The 26,336-nt window shown below is 53.2% G+C and overlaps 1 protein-coding gene across 8 annotated transcripts; it reads left to right on the forward strand.

Moving 5' to 3' along the window:
- The first annotated feature begins 8,851 nt into the window (after window positions 1-8,851).
- On the forward strand, window positions 8,852-21,610 carry SLC4A11 (solute carrier family 4 member 11). 8 transcript variants are annotated; one of them, XM_053574664.1, is made up of 20 exons: window positions 8,852-8,971; window positions 11,095-11,139; window positions 13,519-13,671; window positions 13,797-13,846; window positions 14,098-14,323; window positions 14,515-14,596; window positions 14,833-14,956; window positions 18,009-18,224; window positions 18,297-18,390; window positions 18,497-18,622; window positions 18,702-18,815; window positions 18,901-19,033; window positions 19,290-19,363; window positions 19,596-19,863; window positions 19,934-20,040; window positions 20,121-20,289; window positions 20,372-20,545; window positions 20,631-20,826; window positions 20,910-21,079; window positions 21,270-21,610. In XM_053574664.1, exons 2-20 carry the CDS (start codon window positions 11,109-11,111, stop codon window positions 21,337-21,339), a joined length of 2,577 nt encoding a protein of 858 aa, XP_053430639.1. In that variant the 5' UTR covers window positions 8,852-8,971; window positions 11,095-11,108; the 3' UTR covers window positions 21,340-21,610. The 8 variants fall into 8 exon arrangements, with proteins under 8 accessions (XP_053430639.1, XP_053430631.1, XP_053430632.1 ...); XM_053574656.1 differs by having other exon boundaries at window positions 8,871-9,517; XM_053574657.1 differs by lacking the exon at window positions 8,852-8,971 and adding an exon at window positions 9,249-9,351.
- Window positions 21,611-26,336: the final 4,726 nt, after the last annotated feature.

The following is a 26,336-nucleotide window of genomic DNA, read 5'->3' on the forward strand; positions in this document are numbered from 1 at the left end:
GGAAGGAGCCATTGGCAAGAAGGAGAGCTGGCTCCTCTGAACCCTGGGGGTGGGGAGGGGAGAAGGGGGGACTCTCTGAACTGAGGCCTAGACACTGGGCCCTTCAGATTACAAGAAAAAGTTCCCTCCTAAATTCTAATAGGATTTTGGAGAATTTTTGCACAGTAATAAGCTCTGGGTTGCTCTTTGAGCTTCTCAAAAGGGAAACATAAACTCAAAGACTGTAAACTATTAAGTGTTCCAGCCATGTTGCTGACTTAGTTGGGTAGTTGTACCTCTAGGTGAGAAGAGGTTTCTTCCTTGTCCCAAGGTGTCAAATACTAATGACAAGAGCTCACTTATGTGCCAAAATTCACTTTTATACTAGTTTTTCAGTGTTTAATATTTGTAACTTAAATTTTAAAACTCATATTTACAAACACTACTGTAACTTCAGTGAAACTGAATTGTGTGATTGAAGCTTTTTGCTTATTATAGTATTTATTACACTACTTAATTCAGTAAATATATAAAAGTAGCTTTCAATTTATTTTTATATTATTTTACATGTTTTTACCTACAGTTGTGTATGTGAATTTACCTTGGTAATTGAGATGTAATGCTAAGGACCAATAAACTATCACTGAACAAGCAAGGCCTCCAGTCATTCTTTGGCTGTCCTGTAGACCGTCTCCTGGTGTCCCTGAAGTGGATTTGATAAGGCGCCCTACACACACACACCGGTAGCTCCTTTCCCAGAGCTAGTGGGGGAGGAGTCCTTGGAGCTCACACTCCCCGACCCAGACCCCAGAGTGGCCCACAGAGAATAAAATTCCTATGAAGAAATCACGTTGGATTGAAGGCTGGGCGCTCGGGGAGGGCCTCGAGGAGCCGCGTGAGCACAGAGGTCTCCCGGGGTTCCCTTGTCCCTCGCCCTTGTCTTTGACCGCAGTGCTTGGTTGCCAGGCCGGGTACAGTAGGAACCAAGCCTTTACAGGCTGATCGGTTCGTTTCCGCGCGGTAAAGTCTGCACGAGGTACTCCTGAGTCACACCAGGCGCAGAAGGGTCCAGTAACTGGCGCCGGTAGTAAAGCCGCTACCCTTGCCCGCGTTACAACCTCTCACGGGCACTCAAATTTGGAATCGCAAGTAGTAAGGGGGTTGGTTTGATGAAATCTCGGGGCTCTAGAGTAACGAACCAACACAAAGTACCAACTGTCCCGTGCAGTCCGGCTTCAACTCGCCCAGCAGGTCCCGCCGCAGTGGGCGTGGCTTTCTGGCGGACCACCCCGGAGCTCCCCGGGCTCCTGCTGGCTCACATGCCACGCGCCTTCCCCAGCCTTTCCCCAGACAAGGGTGGGAGAGGGATCTGTGAGCCACCCCAACCCCCCACAGGGGGGTCCGTAAGGACCCGGCTACGTGCCGCATTCACAGATCTGACAAGGGAAGAGCTGACCCAGGGGAGGTAGGTGCAGCCTCCTAAGTGGCTTTAGGCGAATGGGATGGTGGTTTTGGGTTTGGAAGTTCCGTGTGATCAATTAGTCACATACAAACCAAATGCAGACTGCACCAGGAGGGCCTGGTAGATGAGAGCTAGGCAGGAGTTGGCAGCACTATCCCTGTGCTCACAAGGCTTTCCCTGAGCAGGCTGCCTCCACACCCTGCACCTTAAAGGAGTTCCTGTGCTTGTATTTCCAGAAACATCCAAGAAGGAAGATTAATCCCTAAAGAACTGCCAAGGCAGTGAGGAGACAGTAAATGGTGAAGGGCTGCACGTCTGGGTGAGATTTGAGGGCCAGGGGGACTTAGAGGCCAGGAAACCTGGAGCTGGAGAAAGGGTCCTATCTCCCACTGAAGCCTGAGGGCTACCTGATAGAGGGGGAGTCCCAGAATCAGGGGATCCTGTGAAATCGCTATGTGGAACTGTTGAAAATCACAGGGCCCTTTGAGGAAGCACAGAGAAATATTGATGTATTAATTTCTTTTTGATTTCTTTTGGGTTTGTTGTTTGTTTTACTTTTCTGAGAGTCTCCCTCTATTGCCGGGGCCAAAGTGCACTGGTATCATCCTAGCTCACTGCAACCCCCAATGCTGGGCCTCAAGTGATCCACCTTCCTTGGCCTCCCAAAGTGCTGGGATTACAGGTGTGAGCCTCCACACTCAACCCAATATATTAATTTCAAATCATACAATTTAGGGAACAGTTATGCCAAAAAAAAAAAAAAAAGACCAAATGACCCACATCCCACTCAGAACAAAAAGGGATTAGCTTGGTTTACCTAGAAGGAGTCCTGAGTGGTCCAGCTATAAGTTCACTTGGGTCCACTCAGGTGTTCAGATGTCATCAGAACTCTCTCCCCTCCTTGGTGACCTCACTGTCCCCTGGCAGTAGAGAGTGACTTTGCTTCCTCTACGCCACCAGCAGCACCAATGGCCCCAGGCAAGGCTCACCCTCCATCTCCAGATTCACCCCCAAGACTGGGTCACAGCTGCATGTCACAGGGTCTCTATGCACTTCCACGGGCTCCCCCACAACACCAGGCCCATTTGAGAGGTGGACTCTGCAAAAAAGGGCTTGCTCCCTAGACCAGCATGCCTCTCTGCAGTTTCTGAGCTTTTCTGGAAGCACTAAGTTACTGAGTGTGGTGGTAGTGATTTTTAACCAAGAGAGGAGAAGTTTAAATTGAAAACTACTAATATAACCCTCTTGCCCCACTCCTTGCAGATAGAGAAAAGACCCCCGGCCATTGTTTGATTTCACAGTGCTTGGAAGGACCCAGAGACCTGTGTTCCTTGGGATCTGGTTTGAGCATCTTTTTTTTCTTAAACGAAAGAAAGGCCATGTGGATTGTAGTGTGGGTGATGGGCTGCTGTTTGCTCCCTGTGGGTAGAGGTAAGAAATGGACCCACTTGAGAGCCCTTTTGAAGGAACAACTGACAAGACAAATGACTAATTAGACGAAAGCAAAGGGGATGACCTTGAGGTAAAAGTGGAAAAAGCCAGAGTGGAAAAAAACTCAATGTTTTGAAACAATTCCAAGACTTTTCATTCTTTAAAAATTTGAAGAAAAATAAATTTGTTTATCCACAAATTATTACTGTCTTTCCCATGCATTACTCAATTGACCAGCTAAAATTATTAAGCTTAAAAATAATTGTATCAGATTCAATAAATTGTGTGTCAAACTAATAAATGGCTACAAATCTGGTGGGGAAAAGTACTCACCAAATAAAATGTGAATATATTTCTTTTAGCCTACAATTGCTACTTCTTTTCCTATACCTTCTCATGGTTTCACATTTTAAAGAAACCTTACATTTGCACTCGGAAAAGTCATGCCTGGATGAATGTACAAATAACAGAGAAATAAGGACAATAGGAAAAGATGGCTGATCAGGAAGATTATTTCAGTTTGAAACTAAAAATTCATGGAATTTTCTAGCTACAAAAACCCCATTCCAACGTCATTGTTTTGTAGATAAAAATGGTCAGAGATCCAAAGAGGCTGGAGGTCTTGCCTCAAAGTGGTGTCCTGGGCCTCTCTATTCCCTCCTTGCACCCACTGCATCTACCTTCCTGGGTGGAGCTAGAGCTGGTGGGAAGGGTGGCTTGAAGTAGCACCTCAGGCCTTGTCAGCCCAGGATAGTAGGCTGGAGGGTCCTGATTAGGACAGGAGACCTGCAAGAAGGAGAGCCATGGGTGGGGAGGTTGTGGAGGACACAGAACAGCTAGTGATAGTTAGGAGGTGACAAGCTACCTGGAAGACCTTAGCATCACTAGCCAGAATTCCACAGGTGGCAGGTAATGAGATTTCAGTGGAGCAGAACCTGGAGGTAGATATGGTGGGGAAGTTTTGGGCCAGCCCTATTACATTCATTCTAAGACCATTTTGGTCAGTGGTTTAGTCTGTCCACTAAGGATTTCTCAGCTCAGAAGCTGGAACCATGGTCAGAGGGCAGAAGGGCTTGACGGGAGGGCAGCCCCAGGAAACTTCCTGCCCAAGAGTCTGCTGGTCCAATAGAATCAGCAAGCCAAGAGTCCTCAGACTCCTGCCCAATGCTAGATTCTGACTATAGTATGGAGTGGAGGGGAGGGCAAAGCAGGGTGTCCATCCTGAGCATAGTAGGACCCTGTTGGTCCTCTGCAGGGCAGAGGCTTCTCGTCCTCCTGGCTACCCTTATAAGAGCCGGGATCTTTCCTCAGTAGAAAAAGATTGTAATTTGAGAGAAGGTTTAATGCTGTGTTAGTTGAATACCAAAGGGACATCCTCCCACTCACCTGTAGGGCCTGGAGATACCCCCAAGAGAGAAAGGGCAAGTGGAGACTATGTCCTCTCCCCCAGTACCCCCAGCATTACCAGTATGCTGTCTCATGCTATGCTCCCACAGATAGAAAGGAAATACTGAAGGAAAGGAAAAGGCATGGGATGTATGGACTCGGGATCCACTTAGAACATCAGGAAGTATCAGGGAATTGATTCAGTAGTTGAACCCAGTCAGTGAGGCTGATCCAGAGCTCCACAAGTAAGTGACCATTCCAGACATGACAAGTCTTCACTCATAGATGGAGGGCATAGGAACAGTATCTCCCCACCCAGCACAGCTGCAGAAGTGTTGGGAGGGGCTGGGAGAAGTGTTGGGAGGGGCTGGGAATGCTGGTCAGAGTGGCAAGCTCCCCAAGAGGCTTATAATAGGCAAGTGACTTGAGGGAAAGCTGCTGACTGCAAGATGCAGGAGCAGCACTTGCCCAGGGTCCAAGGAAGGCTAGGGTAGCTAGGCTGCAGCAGACCAGAGGGATGCAGTGACATATGAGAAGGGAATTAGGAATATCTTGCTGGGGTGCCCTTAACATGGCTGGAAGCCTGGGTGGGAGTGGAAGATGGAGGGCAGAGAAAAGGGTACTGTTGGCTTGCAATGCGTCTGGAGCTATCCATGGAGATCTGGGTCTGCCTTCAACACTTCACAGGGTTACTGAGCACCTACTACATTGGGTGCGGTGCTGGTGAAGGACACACACAGTTCACTCTCAGGGACAGGACCCAGACAGAACAGTAAGAGGGAGGAAAAAGGCTCCGCTACAGAGTTAGGGACCAGGAGGAGAAAGAAAGAGAGCAGAAACCTACTTTAGATGGCGTGACATAGATGGCCTCTGAGACCTAAAGGATGGAATGAGCCATGACAAGAGCTGGGGTGGGGGACATGGACACAGGGCTTTCCTGGACTGCAGAGCTGGCCAGCAGTATTCCCAGGGAGCAGGAGGTATAAAAAGAGACAAGAAGTAGGGAGTGGGGGGCAGTGGCAGCAGGTTATGCAACCTACTCCCTCACCCTCCCCAAGCTACAACAGGGGGGTTGGAATTTTTTCTTTTCTTTTTTTTTTGAGACAGAGCCTCACTATGTCACCCTCGGTATAGTCCAGTGGTGGGGTCAGAAGGCTAGACTAAAAAAGGGCGAAGAGGAATTGCCAGGGGGGTGATGGCACTGTCTACATCTTTTTTTTTTTTTTTTAAGATAGTCTCACTTTGTGTCCTCAGTGAGTGCTGTGGCATCACAGCTCACAGCAACCTCAAACTCTTAGGCTTACGCGATTCTCTTGCCTCAGCCTCCCAAGTAGCTGGGACTACAGGCACCTGCCACAACACCAGGCTATTTTTTGTTGCAGTTGTCATTGTTGTTTAGCTGGCCTGGACCGGGTTCGAACCTGCCACCCTCAGTGCATGTGGCCAGCTCTGTAACCACTGTGCTATAGGCACCGAGCTGGGGGTTGAGATTTTTTAAGTGTGGGGGAAGCCAATAATCCATTCTCCACCTCCAATGGTGGGGAAGGAAGGAGACGGAAGGCCAGATGATGGAGCAGACTGGAGGTTCAATATGGCCAGATGTGAGCTCTATAGTGAAGGTAAAGTCAGCAAACTTGCTCATGGTTCAGATTTGGACAAGTCAGGTTGACTCCCAGATCTGGAGCCCCTGTGATGGGGCTCTTTATTTCCTGAACTTCATCTATTAGCCATGGGTGGAAGAAGGCCTAAAGAAGCTGTGGCACATAGAAGTACTGGGCTCAGGGATAGGATATGTGAAATGTGACAGTCAGCCATGGCTGGTAGGGAGCAAAGGAGGAAAGTTCTGGGCAGGCCAGCGTTCAGCGCTGGGTCAGAGGCAAGGTGCAGAAAGAGAAGGAACTGAGGGCGGCGCCTGTGGCTCACTCGGTAAGGCGCCGGCCCCATATACGGAGGGTGGTGAGTTCAAACCTGGCCCCGGCCAAACTGCAACCAAAAAAATAGCCAGACATTGTGGCGGGCACCTGTAGTCCCAGCTACTCAGGAGGCTGAGGCAAGAGAATCGCTTAAGCCCAGGAGTTGGAGGTTGCTGTGAGCTGTGTGAGGCCACGGCACTCTACCAAGGGCCATAAAGTGAGACTCTGTCTCTACAAAAAAAAAAAAAAGAAAGAGAAGGAACTGAGAAAGAAAAGCAGCCCTGATGGTGCTGGGTGCTGCTGCAGGAGGGCCAGAAAGCTGAGGCAGGATGACCCGGACAGCTGTTTCAGTGCAATGGTGGGGACACAAAGACAGGTATGAGTGGGAGGAAGAGAGGGAGGGAGAGGGGCATGGAGAAATCTGGAGACACATATGCCAAAGTGTGGTTGAGGAATTGGGCAGTACCTGGAGGGGAAGGACACTCGAGGGAGTCTGCAGGGTTTTTTAGACAGGGTCTTGCTCTGTTGCCCAGGCTGGAGGAGTGGTGTCATGACCATAGCTCACTACAGCCTTGAACTCCTGGCTTTAAGCAATCCTCCTGCCTCAGCCTCCACAGGTATGGATGGGCCACTATACCTGACGTTGTTTTGTTTTTATTTTTTGAGACAGTCTCACTTTGTCACCCTTGGTATAGTGCCACCTCATCAGACAACCTCAAACTTCTGGGCTGAAGTGATCCTCCTGCCTCAGCCTCCCAAATAGCTGGGACTATAGATGCTCACCATACCTAGCTAATTTTTCTATTTTTATTAGAGATGGGGGTCTTACTCTTGCTCAGGCTGGTCTCGAACTCTTGAGCTCAACTGATCCTCCCACTATTGCCTCCCAAAATGGTAGGAATATAGGCTTGAGCCACCACGCCCAGCCTGTATTTCGTTTTCTCATCCCAGTTACTTCTGGGATATACAGTTACTTCTGACCCCAGATTCTAAAATCTGCTGGCTAGATAAGTGGCATCAGGGGAAACTGAATTGAAATTGCTTTAAGAGTGAGCTGAAAAAAAAAAAAGAAATTGCTTTAAGAAAGTCTTCAATTGCCTTGGAGAACACAATGGTCATGGTTCTATGTCCATAGCCCATCAAGTCTGAGCCCTCAGGGGAGGAAATGAGAGGGGGATATGTGCCTATGTCTGAGTCCCTCAACCTGCCTGCTGTGTAAGCACCCAGTGGGGTGCAGGCAGGTAGACCTGTGTTTGCCCTCAGCCTGTGATCTCTACTCTACGGGACAGGACACAGGTAGGAGGTCCAGAGGAAAACAGTCTCTGATATTGGGTCAGTCCAGGGGCAGCAAGGGAAGGAGACAGCCAGGGACAGAAGGGGCCCATAGGTGACTGGGGGAGACTTGGCTGTGGCTCCTCTTTCCTCAGTGAGCTGAGGGATGAGGTCCTCATATGAGGGCAGACACAGCTGAAGTGAGGGGTTGGGGTGATAGCCCCTTTAATGCAGGTATTTTCCTGGAACTGGTGGGCTGAAGGGCCAGGTGTTTAGGAGCTGCAGGAGGCAGATGCAGAGCTCAGGCGGTTCCAGATAGCAGAGGCTGGGGGTGGACAGGTTGGCTTCTCAGGAGACTAGCCTTGCTCTGGGGCAATGTCAACTTGTCTGTTCTTTAGCTCCCCCTCAGCTTCCATGAAATCACCCCTGGAACACAGGGAGTCTATGCCTCCACTGGAGCTCTAGCTAGAGGGTGTCTACCAGTGGTTCTCAACCTTCCTAATGCCACGACCCTTTAATACAGTTCCTCATGTTGTGGTGACCCTGATCATAAAATTACTTTAGTTGTTACTTCATAACTGTAATTTTGCTGCTGTTATGAATATAATGTAAATATCTGATATGCAGGATGTGTTTTCCGATGGTCCAAAGGGGTCGTGACCCACTGGTTGAGAACCGCTGGTAGACAAACCCTAAAGGGGTGCACAGCGATCCAGTGTCTCTCCTCTGGAGGCTTCCTCATCCCAGTCCCCAACTGTCAAAGAGCCCACTCGGGCAGGTCGTGGAGTAGGTATCTTCCCCAGCTATCTTCTGGAGTAGTGCGGTGGGGCGCGCTCAGGCCCGGCCAGAACCTCAGACTGTCCATCCCTGAGAGGGACATGCCATGGCTTTGCTCCCAATCCGTTCTTGTCTTGCTGGGGGAGAGGGGCGGGGAGAGTGGGTCAGCTTCGCTCACGCTCACGCAGTCTACGCATAAGGCTTCCCCAACGCGCCAGCAACCTTTGCTAGAGGTGGGCTAGTCCCTTGGCTGGCCCAGCTGCCTTCTTCCATGGCTAGGGCAGGGGACAGTGGAAGAGCTTGTAGCCAGAGTGTGCAGGGGGTTGGAAGGTTAGCACTTTGGAGGGGTGTGTTCATGGGTCATTTGGAGGTTCAAGGGCTGTAATTTCCTGGGAAGGTCACACAGAGCCAGGTCTGGACCCCATTGCAGCCGCGCCTGCCAGGGCACTACCGCCTTCCTACACACATGCACACGTGCGCGCGCGCACACATATTCTACACGCAGGACAAGAGGCGCCGGAGAAGGCGCGTCCCTAGGCTGGGCTCCCGCCTATTCAGGAAGGGAGCCGGGGAGCCGGGGCCATTTTGGGAAGGAAAGAAGCCTCAAGCCACGACCTTGACTTAAGAGACTGCGAGCCCGACGAGGCCAGGAAAGAAGCTTCGAGGCGCGCAGCGAGGAAACCCGACGCAGCCGAGGCGGGAGAACGGCCGGGCCAGGGCGTAGCCAAGGGAACGCGCGCTGGCCCATCTAGTTAGTCTGGGCGCGCTTCCCCGAGGAGGATGAGGAGCAGGAGGAAGAGGGTTTACCGGCGAGCCTAGGGGATAAAAGAGGAGGCGGGGCAACCCGCGGGCGTGGCCCTGCCTAGGCCCCCGGCAGAAGGGAGGAGGCGGGGGCCCCATCGCGCGCTCAAAGCAGACGCTGGGGAAGACCTCCTGGGACCTGCCGCAGTCACACAGCTCCGTGGGCCTATCGAGTCTCTTCCCAGAAACTTTCCAGTCCCGCCCAGCCCTTAGTCCCCAGACGCCGGCTCCGGCGTGCACCGGCCGGAAGGAGCCGGGTGTACGGGGTCTGACCAAATAGTCGCGGGCGCCGGGGAGCAGCGCGACCCGGGTTGAGCAGTCCTCTCGTGGGTGAGGACGCCGGTCGGGCGGACGCGAGCCCCCCTCGGCGGCACTGTCTCCCGAGCCGGGGCGGGGCGTCTGAGCGGCATTAGGACCCAGTCGTGGCGCGGAGGTGTGTCGCCGGCTCCCGCCGCTGGCCCGCCCGAGACGCCAAGTTTGGGGTCCGGGACGCGGGGTGAGAAATCAGGGTGCGAGTGCGTGTGGGAGCCGTCCGCGGCCAATCACCCGGGTCACGGCCACGGCCACCAGACGCTTGTTCATCTTCAGCCGTGCGGTGGGTTCCCGAACCCGCGGGCAAGGCGAGGGCGCGGCGGGAAGGCTGCCCGGGTCTTCTCTGGCCAAGGCATGCTGGGTGGGGACAGGGCCCCGGGGAGAACGCAGACGCCGCGGGCTGTGGGGGCTTCCCGGGAAGGAGGAAGGGGTCCGGGTGCGAGTTCTGCCGCGAGAAAGTGAGGGTGCGGGCAGGTGGGCGGGTGTTGTGGGACGCTCGGGATGGCTCTGTGGGCGTTAGCGCTTGGTTTAGTTAACGCTGTGCTGTCGCCAACTTGAACTTAACAGCATTTGAACTAATGACAGGCCGGTAGAGGGGTGGGATAGTCGGGAGTGCTCAGGGTGGAGCCGTGGGGTTTCTAGCACCTCAAGCGCTGGGCTCCCTTCTAAGCCGGACGCTCTGCCTCCTCAGAAAGTCTCATCTTACGTCCTCCTGCCCGGGCACCTTCCCGCCCGGGGCTGGGGACGAGACCGCTCGCTCTTGGGGGTCTCCGGGCCTCTGACCGTGCCCTATGCGGCCTCAGCGGTCTCTGCCCCGCTACCACATCCAAAAGGCAGCCCGAGGTCCCAGTTAGGAGCCGAAAGTTGTATGACCGTTTACCGCACGTGGGGCGCGGGCTGTGAGCAGATGTACACCATCCCTACCCCGTCTGCCGTCCATCCTGCGGTCTCGGGTGCCAGCCTCACCGTCCCCGCCCTGCCTTCTGGATGTAGCCCCGGCTCCCACCCCGCGTACTTCCACATCCTGTCCCCCGACCCCCAAGGTCTCCTAGTGTGGAGGCGCTTTCCTCTCCTGCCCGCAGCCCCTCCTGTCCCTTCCTTCCTTGCACCGTGCGGCACAAACAGCTCAGACCTTCCGGGGCCCTGCCCGGGAAAGGCACACAGCTCCCCCTCATCCGTGTGTGCTTCTCAGGCACCCCTACGCCTGATTTTTCTCCCTTCTGGACCAACAATTGTGCCTCCAGGCAGCCGGGTTGCCTCCCCCATGTGACCCCCTGCCAGGACGCGCGGCGGGAGTGGGGGTGGGAGACCTGCTCACACAGAGGAAGGCCCAACCCAGGTTCTGGGCTTGGCTGCAGAGGAGCTGGAGGAAGGGTCTGGCCCCAGCCCCCTCACTCTGGTCTCTGGCCTAGATTTAGTCAGCAAAGTCCGGATTAAAGAACAAGATACTGTTAACTAACATAGTGGGGAAAACATGGGGAGAAAGTCTCCCCTTGTCTCCCCTTCTTTCCCCTTGCCCACCTGGACTGCCCCTAGCAGATGGGCTAAGGAATTTAATTTCTTACATTGAGGCTGACTTCCCCTGTCTCCTCATGGGGCCCTCTTCCTAGTAGTGTCCCTTGTCCCTCCTTCTCTCCAGGACGGCATGGTGGTGTCCATGGGAAGGGTAAGAAGGAATCGCCAGGGTTGGTGTGAGGTGAAGTGCAGGTGAGCACTGGAGACTGTCTAGGACTGGTGACAATTCTTTGGCTTCCCTTGCAGAAAACACTTCCACCATGTCACAGAATGGATACTTTGAGGATTCAAGTGAGTACCTCTCTATGACAGTGTGTGCACCAGAAAACTTGTTGGTCAGGAGCCTCTAGGGTACCTAGCCCACCCATCCATGTACCCATGGCATTGGCCACATGTCTGTGATCACTGCTGGTGCTGGATCCTGCTGTCCAATAGAGACAGCAGCCTTGGAGGCAGACCTGGGTGGTCCAGTGGTCCTGGGAGAGATCTGCTGTTCTCCCTGGTTTACTCTTACACCTGCTCTGTTTCTGACTAGCCTCAGAGCAGGTGCTGTATGTGTTCTTACCAGCCCTGGAGGAAGGGATTGTCATTGTCCCCTTAAGAAATATAACTCCTCTGTGCTTCAATTGTCCCTGCTTGCCCATGTCTCTGGGTTTCATGTTCCCTTTCCTGTGCCCGCCCCATGAGATGGCCTATCAGAGGATGGTTGAGTGGGACAGTGGATAGATGTAGTGAGTGGTGATGTGCTCCTACCTAGGGCTCTTGCAGCCTGGGGACTCTGTGCTGGGCTGCTGGTGGGCAGGTTCGGTGTGTAGCTGGGCTATATGATGGGAGTGTGGAGACATGACATTGCAGAAGCCCTCCAGGGACCTGACTTTGGTAATGTCAACTATGCAGGTCCTCAACTAGGGGATCTGGCTGAGAAAAGCCGAGCTCTGGATTGGGGAATAGTGGGTGATGATGAGGGACATAAGGGAGGTAGGGGCAGGTTGGAGCTGGGGGAACCAGGTAGTTTAAACAAGGCAACCCTGGGCTCAGCACCCATAGCTCAGTGGCTGGGGCGCAAGCCACATACACCAGAGCTGGCGGGTTCAAACCTACCCTGGGCCTGCCAAACAACAATGACAACTACAACCAAAACATAGCCGGGCGACCGAAACGTAGCCAGGTGATGTGGCGGGCGCCTGTAGTCCCAGCTACTCAGGAGGCTGAGGCAAGAGAATCACTTAAGCCCAAGAGTTTGAGGTTGCTGTGAGCTGTGATGCCATGGCACTCTACCAAGGGCAACATAGTGAGACCGTCTTAAAAAAAAGGCAACCCTGGAATGAGGACGAAGAAGCCTATCATGAGCTCCAGGACAAAAGCAGTGAAGACATCTTTTGACCTAAGAGCAAGAAGCTTGGGCTTTGGATGCCCTGCAGGCCTGCGGGGGGTGGGGAGGTCGGGGGTCAGGGTCACCAGTCCCTGGTGTCTTTGATGTGGGCCCCAGGCTAAGCTCAGGCCATTGGGGGAACAGGGCCTGGGATGTGCCAAGGAAATTGGCGGGTGGGGGTGGAAGTGAGTCAGGGTGAGTCACTGCCTGGCAGGTGGAGGCGTGCTGCTGACCTGTCTTTGTCCCTGCACAGGTGTTTATCAGGCATCAGGTGGGGTCTGGACTACAAGGCCCCATTTCCTGAGAGTACCCACAAATGGGGAACCCACAGGACAGTCAGGAAGAGGGGCCATGTGGGCCAAGAGTGAAACAAGGCCCTTGAAGGGCTTCCCAGAGGAGAAGGTTCCATGAGAGCCTTGAATAAGGCCCTCTGGGGAGGGAAGCCCTTGGCTGGGAGGATAGGAGTTGGCATGTGTAGGGTGCTGGCCGATTGGCCTGAGGAGCCAACAGTCAGGACAGAAGTGGCAGGGCTGGCTCAGACTATGGTCCCAGACTATGACCTGGCAGGCTTTGGGAAGAGAGGAGTATGTGCTTGTGGCTGGGAAGCCTCCCTGCAGGAGGGGCTGTGCTGTGTGTTAGCTGCAGGACTTGAGGGGCAGACCAGGAGAAAGGGAAGCGGGAGTAGGTGCTCTGGGGTCCTGCATCCCAGAGGGGCCATGACACCCCCCACCACCACAGGGTGGAGGACACAATGGGGCAGGGCTGGGATGAGGCCTCTTTGAGAATCCTATCCCTTGTCTCGGGCTCTTTCTCTGGCTCTCCTCTGTCCTGGATCCTGTCTGATGTCTGGACTTTGAGGAGTTCCAAAGTGCCAACAAGGTAGCGGGTGGGAGTGGGGGACGCTGTCTTGGTACTACAGGGGCTCTGCCTTCCCTTGAGGCACCTAAACTGGGGATCCTGGGAGGGCAGGAGCAGGGCAGTCTTACCTGCATCATTATACCCCATGTTTGGCCCAAAGTTTGTAGAAGGGAAATATTTTTCTCAAGCTGAAGGGTTTTGGTTCCTGCAGCCAAAGAATGTTAGAGAAAGTCATTGGGCAGATCTACTCTGCATGGGGTTGGGGTAGGACTAGATGCTCCATCTGTCTGGCCTTCGGGAGGCCTCACCCATCATTTACTGAAGAGCAGGCTGAGTGGGACAGCTGAGGGGTCCCTGCTCCTTGGGCTTGGGGCCCCTTCTGGTGTGCAGCCTAACAGCTAGGCCCTCTTGGGGATCTATCCTGGCCCCTGTGTCTTTAGGCTACTGCAAGAGTGATACAGATGACACCTTTGAAGCCCGTGAGGAGAGCATGGGGGATGATGCCTTCGACACAGTCAACTCCTCCATTGTGTCTGGCGAGAGCATCCGCTTTTTTGTCAATGTCAACCTGGAGATGCAGCCCTCCAAGGCTGGTATGGGGTCTGCAGTAGGGACAGGCCACGGGAGGGCAGGGGGCTGGCTAAGTGCAGCTTCACTCTGCCAAGAGAGGCCTGAAGAGCTGGGGTGGCAGCCTGAGCCCACCTCCCTTCCCCTGCAGAGAGTGAGGCTACACCTGGTGGCTGCGTGCTGCTGCACACTTCCCGCAAGGTGAGCCGCCTGTCCTGCGGGGTGGTCCTGGGAACCCTAGTTGGGTTGAGGTGGCTGGTTCCCTAAGATTCCTCAAGCTGTTACCCTGTCCCTATGCCTCCAGGGGAACGTCAACAAGGATCTCAAACTAGCCTGAGGCTGAGGCTGCTGGGGCTTGTCCCAGTGGGCAGGGGCAGCCAGGGACCAGTATGGGAGGTGCTGGCAGTGACAGTGGTCTCATTCTTGGGCCTCTGTGCCTGGGGTCCACTCAGTACTTGAAGCTAAAGAACTTCAAGGAAGAGATCCGTGCACACCGGGACCTTGATGGCTTCCTGGCACAAGCCAGCATCGTCCTGAATGAGACAGCCACTTCGCTGGACAGCGTGCTGCGGACCATGCTGCGCCGCTTTGCTCAGGACCCCAACAACACGGAACCTGACTACAACCTGGACCTGCTCATGGCCATGCTGTTTACCGACGCTCCAATGCAAGGAAAAGGTACAGCCATAGGGCAGAGCCTGTGGCTCAAAGGAGTAGGGTGCTGGTCCCATATATCGGAGGTGGTGAGTTCAAACCTGGCCCTGGCCAAAAAAAAAAAAGGTTTTATTTGGGTGGTGCCTGTGGATCAAAGGAGTAGGGAGGCCAGGAAGTGGCCAACTGACCTTCCCCCGAATCTGCTCTGTTCTTAGTCCACCTGCTGTCGGATACCATCCAGGGTGTCACTGCCACAGTCACAGGGGTGCGATATCAGCAGTCGTGGCTCTGCATCATGTGAGTTGCCAGTCTACTTGTCACATTGGAGCTAGGTGTACCATGTCCCTGTGGGGGCTGGTGCCTCACAAGCACCATTGCTCTGGCAGCTGTCAGGAGGAGAGGGTCAGACTCCATCCACTTTGGTCTCTTTTTTCTGCCCTAACAACAGTTAAAGTTGGGGGTGCTGGGTGGGGGGAGTCCCAGTTCTCCAGATGGTAACAGTGTACTGTGTGCCCACCCCCACCCACCACCAGCTGTACCATGAAGGCCCTACAGAAGCGTCATGTGTGCATCAGCCGCCTGGTTCGCCCGCAGAACTGGGGGGAAAATTCCTGTGAGGTTCGGTTTGTCATCCTGGTATTGGCCCCACCCAAGATGGTGAGTAGAGGTCTTGGGGTGGCTCTACTTTCTGGGGAACAGGGTCCTCTATCTTCCATGTGTCGGAGGAGGCCTCCCTTTCCTCTCTGCTTTTTTTTTTTTTTACATTTTTTTTTTTTTTTTTTTTTTTATAGAGACAGAGTCTCACTTTATGGCCCTCGGTAGAGTGCCGTGGCATCACACAGCTCACAGCAACCTCCAACTCCTGGGCTTAAGCGATTCTCTTGCCTCAGCCTCCCGAGTAGCTGGGACTACAGGCGCCTGCCACAACGCCCGGCTATTTTTTTTAGTTGCAGTTCAGCCGAGGCCGGGTTTGAACCCGCCACCCTCGGCATGTGGGGCCGGCGCCCTACTGATTGAGCCACAGGCGCCGCCCTGCTTTTTTTTTTTTCTTTTGCAATTTTTAGCCCGGGCTGGGTTTGAACCCACCACTTCCTGTATATGGGGCCGGTGCCCTACTCTTGAGCCACAGGTGCCGCCCTCCCTCTGCTTGTTTTTGCTAGGTTCTCACCAAGTCCCTGTCTCTCCCAAGGTTGCCCAGAAAAGTAACATTTCCTTCTGGACTGAAAAGAAGTGTTTTTTAAGTAATTATTCAAACATAGGGAACTTTCTATGGCTTGCCCTACCCTAACCCTTGTTCTACTTGGCTGACTTCATGATGTGCTGGCCCAGGGTCACTACTCAATCCTGGACCATGCACTCCCTGACTCCCTGGTCAGAGGCACTTGCTTTTTTTTTTTTTTTGAGGCAGAGTGTCATTATGTCACCCTTGGTAGAGTGCTGTGGCGTCATAGCTCATAGCAACCTCAAACTCTTGGGCTTAAGCAATTCTCTTGCCTCAGCCTCCCAAATAGTTGGGACCACAGGCACCCACCATGACACCTGGCTATTTTTGTTGTTGCTGTTGTTGTTGCAGTTGTTTTTAGCTGGCCCGGGCTGGGTTCGAACCCGCCAGCCACCCTTGGTGTATGTGGCTGGCACTATAACCACTGGACTACAGGCGCTCAGCCAGAGGCACTTGCTTTTGTGGGGACTAAAGCTGATTCAATCTGGGGAGTTTTCTTTTAAGGAAAAGGATTTTTAAATCCCAAATAGAGAATTGCTAGGATCCCTCATAAGACTTTGAAAGGGTCTTAACACTTAAGCTAATTTTTTTTTTCCTAGACAGAGTCTCACTCTGTCACCTGGGTAGAGTGCCCTGGCATCATAACTCATAGCAACCTCAAACTGTTTGGCTCAAGAGATCCTCTTGTCTCTTTCTCTTAAATAGGTGGAATTATAGGCACCCATCATAACACCTGGCTAATTTTTTCTATTTTTATTAGAGACAGGGGTCTCATTCTTGCTCAGGCTAGTCTCGAATTCATGAACTCAAGCAATCCACCTGCCTCAGCTTTCCAGAAGGCTAGAATGATGATGATGATAATGATGATGATTATTTTATTATTGTTATTATTATTATTTTTTTTTTTTGAAACAGTCTCAATTTGTCACCCTCAGTAGAGTGCCAACCTCAAACCCTTGGGCTCAAGCGATTCTCGTGTCAGTTTCCCAAATAACTGGGACTACAGTCACCTGCCACAGTGCCTGGCTATTTGTAGAGATAGGTCTTGCTCTGGCTCAGGCTGGTCTCACACCTGTGAGCTCAGGCAATATACCCACCTCGGCCTCCCAGAGTGCTAGGATTACAGGCATGACCTACAACGCCCTACCACACCCAGCTATTTTTAGAGATGGGGTCTTACTGTTGCTCAGGCTGATCTCCAACTGGTGAGCTCAGGCAATCCACCTTCCTTGGCTCCCCAGAGTGCTAGTATTACAGGTGTGAGCCACTGTGCCCAACCTCACATAAGCTTTTTTTTTTTTTTTGTGGTTTTTGGCCGGGGCTGGGTTTGAACCCGCCAACTCCGGCATATGGGACTGGCACCCTACTCCTTGAGCCATAGGCACCACCTCTCACATAAGCTTTTTGATGATTTTGCCCCTGCCTCTAATGTAGGCCTCCTACTCTGGCTTTCTCTGGGCTAAGGCATTGCTGAGGGGACTGTGCCTCCCAGGAATCTTATGGACATGCCATGAACCTCCCCAAATGCTCCTATCCTGGTGAGACAGGGCGGGAATCTCCTAGGAGTTCCAGGAAGGGAGTGACCCCCAGCAGGGTTCCAGAACAGTGGAGGGAGCAGTGTCCTAAGAGCTGAGTTGCTGGGCTGGTGTCTTGGGGCAGGTCAACCAGTCCCTGACACTGTGCACCTCCTGTTCTGAAGCATGGTACGCACAAAGCACTAGGACCATGGCTAAGAGCAGAGGGCCTAGGCTGGGGAGGCGAACAAATTGCTATACTGGGGACTGAACACTGAGTTCCTGGTTCATGGTCAGACTTGACCTTGGTCAGGCAATAGGGAGAGAGCCTGATGGGCCTGGATCCCCTCTGAATGTCAAATAGATCAGTAGACACTACAAATACCACTGTAAAACATAGCTGGGTAAATGCTTTTGTCTATTGTGATTTTGTTGTCCATGATTATACACGTTTTTTTTTTGTAGAGACAGAGTCTCACTTTATGGCCCTCGGTAGAGTGCCATGGCATCATCACACAGCTCACAGCAACCTCCAACTCCTGGGCTTAGGCGATTCTCTTGCCTCAGCCTCCCGAGTAGCTGGGACTACAGGCGCCCGCCACAACGCCCGCCTATTTTTTGGTTGCAGTTCAGCCGGGGCCGGGTTTGAACCCGCCACCCTCGTTATATGGGGCCGGCACCTTACCAACTGAGCCACAGGCGCCGCCTGATTATATACGTTTATATTGCTTAGGACAAGATTAATATCTGAGTTTATAAGAAATTATGAGTTCATAAGAAATACATAGATTGATGGTGGTTCTGGTGATGTGCAAACTTGTCAGATATTATGGTGGGTGCACTGATGCCTGAGCTATGGGGAAAGAAACCTGCTGCCAGTTCATGGGAACTGGGAACAACTGTGCTGGCCAAGAGCAGGGCTTCCTCTGCTCTCTGGGGCTGTAGATGTGACTCTTGACATCTTCACCCCCAGAAAAGCACCAAGACTGCAATGGAGGTGGCCCGCACATTCGCCACCATGTTCTCGGACATTGCTTTCCGCCAGAAGCTTCTGGAGACCCGTACAGAGGAAGAATTCAAGGAGGCCTTGGTGCATCAGAGGCAGCTGCTTACCATGGCGAGCCAGTGTCTGGTGACACCAAGAATGAAAGATCACAGCGTGGTTTTCCATGGCCACAGACACCTGCAGGTACAGGGTAGAGGTGTTATGGGCAGGAGGAGACATGGGCCAGTGCTACAGGCACTCTGTCTTCTCCTCTAGGCCCCAAAATGCAAGGACTTTGTCCCTTTTGGGAAGGGCATCTGGGAGGACATTGCACGCAGGTTTCCCCTGTATCCACTGGACTTCACTGACGGTAGGTGCCCTGCACCCTGTGTGGAGCTCAGGTTGTCAGGCCCTGAGCTCACAGTGTGCCAGTCTTGAGTTCCCAACAAACCTTGTGTCTCATACCCCATTCTTAGGCATCATCGGGAAAAACAAGGCTGTGGGCAAGCACATCACCACCACCCTGTTCCTCTACTTTGCCTGTCTCCTGCCCACGATTGCTTTTGGGTCCCTCAACGATGAGAACACAGACGGGGCCATTGGTGAGGGGTTGGCAGTGGGCAGGGTGTGCCTGGGAGGGCCCAGGGCCATGGTGCCTGCCTGACCCGCTCACCCCCACAGATGTGCAAAAGACCATAGCCGGGCAGAGCATTGGAGGCCTCCTGTACGCGCTTTTCTCTGGGCAGCCACTGGTGATCCTGCTGACAACCGCGCCCCTGGCCCTCTACATCCAGGGTGCAGTGGGGTTGAGGTGGGAGATGGTGCCCAAGGTCCCCATTTCTGGCTGGGCCCTGACCCTGCCCTGCGCCTCTGCCTGCAGTGATCCGAGTCATCTGTGATGACTACAACCTGGACTTCAACTCCTTCTATGCATGGACGGGTCTGTGGAACAGTTTCTTCCTTGCACTTTATGCCTTTTTCAACCTCAGCCTGGTCATGAGTCTCTTCAGGAGGTGATTAGTCCTTCCCTGAGCTGCTGGGACGCTTGAGCTGGGGACTAGGTCAGCCTCTGCCCACTTTCTGAGGCCCTACAACCGTAGGGTTGATGGGATATCCCTACCATATCTCTGCCCAAGGGGCTGGGGTGGGCCCATTGGACAAGGCCTGGGTTCCTCTTCCTCTTAGTGGCAAGTGGAGATGGAGGGCCGTGCAGAGCTCAGGGGAGCCTCTGACACACACCCTGTTATGAGGCTCATCACTTCCTGGCAGGTCGACGGAGGAGATCATTGCCCTCTTCATTTCCATCACATTCGTGCTAGATGCTGTCAAGGGCATGGCTAAAAGTGAGTGTACTTGCTGCAAAAGGAGCTAGGTGGAGAGGGGAGGCTCTGGGCTGTAGCCTGGCCAGGCCTTACAGTAAGGTCCCAAGCTAAGGCTGCTCTTGGTTGTGGTGCTGTGGGAGCTGGGGCTGAGAGCAGCAGTCCCCTCTGCTGGAGGGTAACGGGCCTGCAGGAGGGAGCTGGGCTCTGGCCTCCCAGGGCCCTTGTGGGTGAAGCCTATGGGCCCTATCCACAGTATTCTTGAAGTACTACTATGGGCATCACGTGGATAACTACCACACAGAAAGGGCTTTATCCCCAGCAAGACTGGAGGGTCTCGGAACCAGCCTCAACACCAGCCTCCACACTGCCCTCAATGCCAGCCTTCTGGCCGGTCCAACAGAGCTGGGCATGGAGGGCAGCCCGGGCGCTGTGCACTCAGGCCGGGCAACTGCCGTGCTCAGCCTCCTTATCATGCTGGGCACGCTCTGGCTGGGTTATACACTCTACCAGTTCAAAAAGAGGTGAGGAGGCTGGGGGTTAGGGGAGGGGCCCATAGCCTACAGGCCACGCTGACCACCAGCCTGTCTGCAGCCCCTACCTGCACCCCCATGTCCGTGAGGTCCTGTCTGACTGTGCCCTGCCCATCTCGGTGCTTGCCTTCTCCCTCATCAGCTCCTACGGCTTCAGGGAAATTGAGAGTGAGTTGGGGCTGGGGAGGGTGGTGTGGGGTTGCTTCCCGGGTGCTGCAGGCGCAATAGGGGCTTCTCCTTTGCCACAGTGAGCAAGTTCCGCTACAACCCTAGTGAGAACCTGTTTGAGATGGCACAGATCCACTCGCTGTCCCTGAGGGCCATCAGCAGCGCCATGGGCCTTGGCTTCCTGCTTTCCATGCTCTTCTTCATCGAGCAGAACCTGGTGGCTGCCTTGGTTAATGCCCCAGAGAACAGGTGCCAGGGCTGGCAGGGACAAGGGCAGGTGCCTGAGCCTCTGAGAAGCGAGGGGACTCAGTCACTGTGTGCCCTACTGCAGGCTGGTGAAGGGCACTGCCTACCACTGGGACCTCCTACTCCTGGCCATCATCAACACGGGGCTGTCCCTGTTTGGGCTGCCCTGGATCCATGCGGCCTACCCTCACTCCCCACTGCACGTGCGGGCTCTGGCTTTAGTGGAGGAGCATGTGGAGAACGGGCACATTTATGAGACGTGAGTATGAGGGACCCCTTGAGACCTGGGGGGGATGTGGCTCAGTGTATAAGGTTCCAGAGGTAAGGCTTGGTCCTGAATGCAGGATTGTGAATGTGAAGGAGACACGGCTGACCTCCCTGGGCGCCAGCATCCTGGTGGGCCTTTCCCTGCTGCTTCTGCCCACTCCGCTGCAGTGGATCCCCAAGCCTGTGCTCTATGGCCTCTTCCTCTACATTGCGCTCACTTCCCTCGATGATAACCAGCTGTTCCAGCGCGTGGCCCTGCTGCTCAAGGAGCAGGTGAGCACCTGGCCCTGGGAGGGAGGGGGAGTTGGTGGGGCTTTAGCCCCTGCCCACCCACACCTGGCCCCTGCCACCCACAGACCGCATATCCCCCTACACACTACATCCGGAGGGTGCCCCAGCGGAAGATCCACTACTTCACAGGCCTGCAGGTCCTGCAGCTACTACTGCTCTGTGCCTTTGGCATGAGCTCCTTGCCCTACATGAAGATGATCTTCCCCCTCATCATGATTGCCATGATCCCCATCCGGTACAGGCGGGTAGGAGAGCGGGTGGGAGGGGTGTGTGCCCAGCCTCAGGTGGGAGAGTGAGAGGGATGGGGTAGGCAGCGACAGGACAGGCCCGGCGCGAGGCCCTGTGGTGGGCTGGGAGGAGTCAGTACCTTCTCTCTGTCCCTGTGCTCAGAGATCTTCCTGCCCCTCCCTCCTCTCTTCTCCCAGCTACCTCTTGCTGCCCCGAATCATTGAAGCCAAATACTTGGACATCATGGATGCTGAGCACAGGCCGTGATGGCAGGCCTGGGCACACCCTGCCACCTATCCCCCATCCCCCATGCTCTAGGCTGGCTCTGGGGCTGCATGGGGACATGGGGCTCTGGGAGGTGGCTGTGCTATACTCTCTCACAGCTGACTATTGCTCTCAAGGTAGCTTCTGCCCAGGGTGGAACTAAGCAAGATTGATTTTCTTTTGATAAAAGAGTCAATGCCTGAAAGAGAAACCATTTCCTTGATTGTGTAAGGAACTCACTGTGTGCACATTAGAGAATAAAGCTCCTGTTTCTGTGCTCTCTATGCCACCTCCATCCCTACTACCACTTTGCCAGCCCTGCCCTGGGGAGGGGAAACTCTTCTTGGGGAAATGGGATGAAAGGGACCGATGTTTGTTGAATGCCACCTGTGGGTTGTTTCCTCTAACCCTGCATAATGGATGTTGGCCCAACAGTGAAATGTGGAAGACCCAGGAGGCGCTTGTGTGGCCATGTTCCTGAGACTGCAGGGAAAGAGAACAGCAGGTACAAGGCCCAGAGGAGAGGACCTGGGCCTGGGAGGTGCTGCGGCTATGGCAGAGAGCAGTGTGGAATGGAGGGACCAGCAGGGCTGACGCTGAGCTGACACAGGGTGTCATGGTGGCTATTCTGAACTACACCATCTGCTATATGGGTCCTGGGTTTTACAGGGAGGGGGTGCTGCGCCCTCATTAGGGCTTTGACAGTATGCCAATGGGGTGGAGGGAAGTAGAACTATAGATGGCAGGATGTGGGAGTTTGTCTGATGGAGGGAAGGTGGTGTCATGTTTCTGGCTTGGTCATTTGGTGGTTGGTCATGGTCCATGACAATGGCAGCCAGAAACAGGGAATAAGCTGAGGCTTAGAGGGGTGTTCTGTGTATACCTGGGAGCAGGTAGACATCCTGTCACATAACTTCCCAGGATTCAGGCTTGACAAATGCCCCATTGACTAACATAGCCCGAAAGAAGAGATTGGCTACATCTATAGCCAGAAAGGACTAGTATCTAAAATATTCATAGAATCCCTACAAACCAGCAAGATAAAGCAGCCCAATAGAAAAGAGGTAAAGGCTGTGATCAGGGGAAGAGGGAGCCCCAAATAGGGCTCAAACCCCGTGGTAGTAAGAAATGTAAGCCAACAATGAGATGCTACCTTACACTGGGTAGGCTGGATGGTCCTGGAGCAGGGGCCAGGGACAAGGGCGGCTGAGCATGTTCATCCTGCTGTCTGTGCGGAAAAGCCAACTGGAATCATGTTTCCCCTCTGCTCTCAACCACAACAATCAACAGAGTATTTCTGAGGCCAAACAAGGGGACCTCTCCCCACCAGCAAATAATTCTGCTGCAGTCACTAGCTGGACATTCTCCAATTTAACTCTGATACTGTCCACCTGGAGATAGCCTCAGATGCCATAGGTTAAGGGCTCAGTCCCACAAGACCACCCTCTCCTTCCGACAAGTGGCAAGTTTGGGTCTCCAGAGCTTCTGATCAGCCAGCTTAAAGTTCCTACAACTGTCCCTTTGGGTTTGACTGGCTAGAGCAGCTCACAGAACCAAGGAAAACATGTTTGCTGGTTTATTATAAATGATATTATAGAAGATACAGATGAAGAGATGTGTAGGGCAAGGTATGAGGAAGAGGTATGGAGCCTCCTTAAATTGAGTTCTGCTATCCAGAAGCTCCTCCAACCCTGTCTTCAGGGTTTTATGGAGACTTCATTACGTAGGCCTGATGGATTGGATATTGGGATCAACTTGACCTTCAGCCCCTTTCCCCTCCCTGGAATTTGGGGCTGGGTCAAATCCTGCTGAGGTCTTTATAGTGATCAGCCCCCATCCTAAAGCTATCAGCCAGTCATTAGCATATGCAAAAGATATCATTTTGGAGATTGTAAGCATTTTAGAAGCTGCCTGCCAGGGGAAATGGGTTAAAGACCAAATATACAGGCTCAGCACCTATAGCTCTGCGGCTAGGATGCCAGCCACATACACTGGAGCTGGTGGGTTCGAATCAGCCCAGGCCGGCCAATCAACAATGACAACTCCAACAAAAAAATAGCTAGGTGTTGTGGCAGGCACCTGTAGTCCCAGCTACTTGGGAGACTGAGGCAAGAGAATCACCCCAAGAGCTTGAGGTTGCTGTGAGCTGTGACACCACAGCACTCTACCCAGGGCGACATAGTGAGACTCTGTCTCAAAAAAAAAGAAGACCAAATATACAGGAGGTGCCAAAAAAATGTATACACATTTTAAGTGATGTTACCTATTTGCTGGGCACCTGTAGCACAGTGGTTATGGTGCTGGCCACATACACTGAGGCTGGCGGGTTCAAACCAGGCCACGGCCAGCTAAACAACTGCAACAAAAAATAGCCATGCATTGTGGCAGGCACCTGTAGTACCAGCTACTTGGGAGGCTAAGGCAAGAGAATCACTTAAGACCAAGAGTATGAGGTTGCTGTGAGCTGTTGCACCACAGCACTCTACCAAGGGTGACATAGTGAGACTCTGTCTCAAAAAAAAAAAGAAAAAATGATGTTACCTATGTGTTACTTTCCAAAGTTGAATTGAAAGTACTGTTATTGTTTAAGTATACCTAGACATTCTACACATATCCATTTTACCTGCAATTTGCACACTTTTGCAACAAGATCTCTTAAAATGTGTATATATATTTTTGGCACCCCCAGTATATTTCACAGTATTGCAGTAGCTAAAGTCAAAAACGGGGACAGAAGGCCGGGTGCAGTGGCTCACACCTGTAATCCCACGACTGGAGGCCAAGGCGGGTGGATTGCCTAAGCTCACAGGTTTGAGACCAGCCTGAGCCAGAGCCAGACCTTGTCTCTAAAAATAGCCAGGCATTGTGGTAGGTGCCTGTGGTCCCAGCTACTTGGAAGGCTGAGGCAAGAGAATCACTTAAGCACAGGACTTTGAGGTTGCTGTGAGCTATGATGCCACTGCACTCTACCAAAGGTGACAAAGTGAGACTCTGCCTTAAAAAAATAATAATAATGATATTAATGAAAAAAAAAAAAGAATGTTCTGTCCTTACCCTCATACACCACCTGAGTTTATGGGAAAAAAGTTTTCAGAAATGTTGAACTGTTTAACCCAGGCCATGGGCCACCTTGCCAGGACTGATGGGGACCGCAGGGAACTCTCTAGAGCTGCTGGTGAGCACAGACAAAAGCCTGGGGGTGACCCTCCAGGCTGAGGGATACCAGCCCCATCTGCTTCCTACCTGACCTCCTTACTAAAGAATCACCTGCAGGAAACACAAGGAGGTCTATGTGGGTCCCCAAAGTCCCTCCCAAGGAACAACCTCACTAGTCCCAGCAAGGAGCCCAGCCTCCTGAAGGGCCTTAATCTCCAGACTCAACTGAAGTATGTCAACCCGGCTGGGGTTAAGGACTCCATCCCCTTTCCCACCATAAAAATGAACTTGGGGACAGCATAGTAGTGGCTCATGCTTATAATCCCAGCACTTTGGGAAGGTGAGGCAGGAGGATCACTGAGGACAAGAGTTCATGACTAGCCTGGGCAGCACAGTGAGACCCTATCTCCAAAAAATAATAATAATTAACCTGGTGGGGTGGCATGTGCCTGTAATTTGGAGGCTCAGATGAGAGGATCATTTAAACACAGGAGACCCAGCCTGGGCAACACAGTGAGAACCTATTTTTAAAAATTGGCATTGGGGGGCGGCGCCTGTGACTCAGTCGGTAAGGCGCCGGCCCCATATACCGAGGGTGGCGGGTTCAAACCCGGCCCCGGCCAAACTGCAAGCAAAAAATAGCCGGGCGTTGTGGCGGGCGCCTGTAGTCCCAGCTACTCGGGAGGCTGAGGCAAGAGAATCGCTTAAGCCCAGGAGCTCGAGGTTGCTGTGAGCTGTGTGAGGCCACGGCACTCTACCGAGGGCCATAAAGTGAGACTCTGTCTCTACAAAAAAAAAAAAAAAAATTGGCATTGGGGCAGCGCCTGTGGCTCAGTGGGTAGGGTGCTGGCCCCATATACCAAGGGTAGTGGGTTCAAACCCGGCCCCGGCCAAAATGCAACAACAACAACAACAAAAATAAGTAAAAATAAAAAACTCGGCATTAATCATGAAGTAACGTTTTAACTGCCTGAATGTGTAACAGCATAAAGCAAAAACACTGGACACTCCACACAGCCCCGCCCTGCCCAGCAAAGGCCATGGAGTCTGCCTGGGCAGGGGCACCCCTCCATGGCTGGGTGAACAGCACAGATCTGGCGTGGAGGTCAGCCCATGATCTATGACTTAAAGAATGCAGTAAGGGGCAGTGCCTGTGGCTCAGTCGGTAAGGTGCCGGCCCCATGTGCCGAGGGTGGCAGGTTCAAACCCAGCCCCGGCCAAACTGCAACAAAAAAATAGCCGGGCGTTGTGGCGGGTGCCTGTAGTCCCAGCTGCTCGGGAGGCTGAGGCAGGAGAATCGCGTAAGCCCAAGAGTTAGAGGTTGCTGTGAGCCGTGTGACGCCACGGCACTCTACCCGTGAGACTCTGTCTCTACAAAAAAAAAAAAAAGAATGCAGTAAGAACACAGGTGGAGATGCAATGCTTCAGCTCACGATGTCACCTTCCACTCAGTGCCTCCCTTGTCCTCCACCTCCATCCCTAAAGCTTCTGGCACCCACCAAGGGGACTTAGGAGACAGGAACCTACCTACAGGAGGGTTCAAAACAGACATACCAGGCTCGGCGCCTGTGGCTCAAGCGGCTAAGGTGCCAGCCACATACACCTGAGCTGGCAGGTTTGAATCCAGCCTGGGCCCACCAAACAACGATGGCTGCAACCAAAAAGTAGCTGGGCATTGTGGCAGGCGCCTATAGTCCCAGCTACTTGGGAGGCAGAGGCAAGAGAATCGCTTGAGCCCTGGAGTTGGAGATTGCTGTGAACTGTGATGCCAAGGCACTCTACCCAGGGTGACAGCTTGAGGCTCTGTCTCAAAAAAAAAAAAAAAAAAATACAGACATACCTGC

Source organism: Nycticebus coucang, chromosome 21 (genome assembly GCF_027406575.1).
Source record: "Nycticebus coucang isolate mNycCou1 chromosome 21, mNycCou1.pri, whole genome shotgun sequence".
Lineage (NCBI taxonomy): Eukaryota > Metazoa > Chordata > Mammalia > Primates > Lorisidae > Nycticebus > Nycticebus coucang.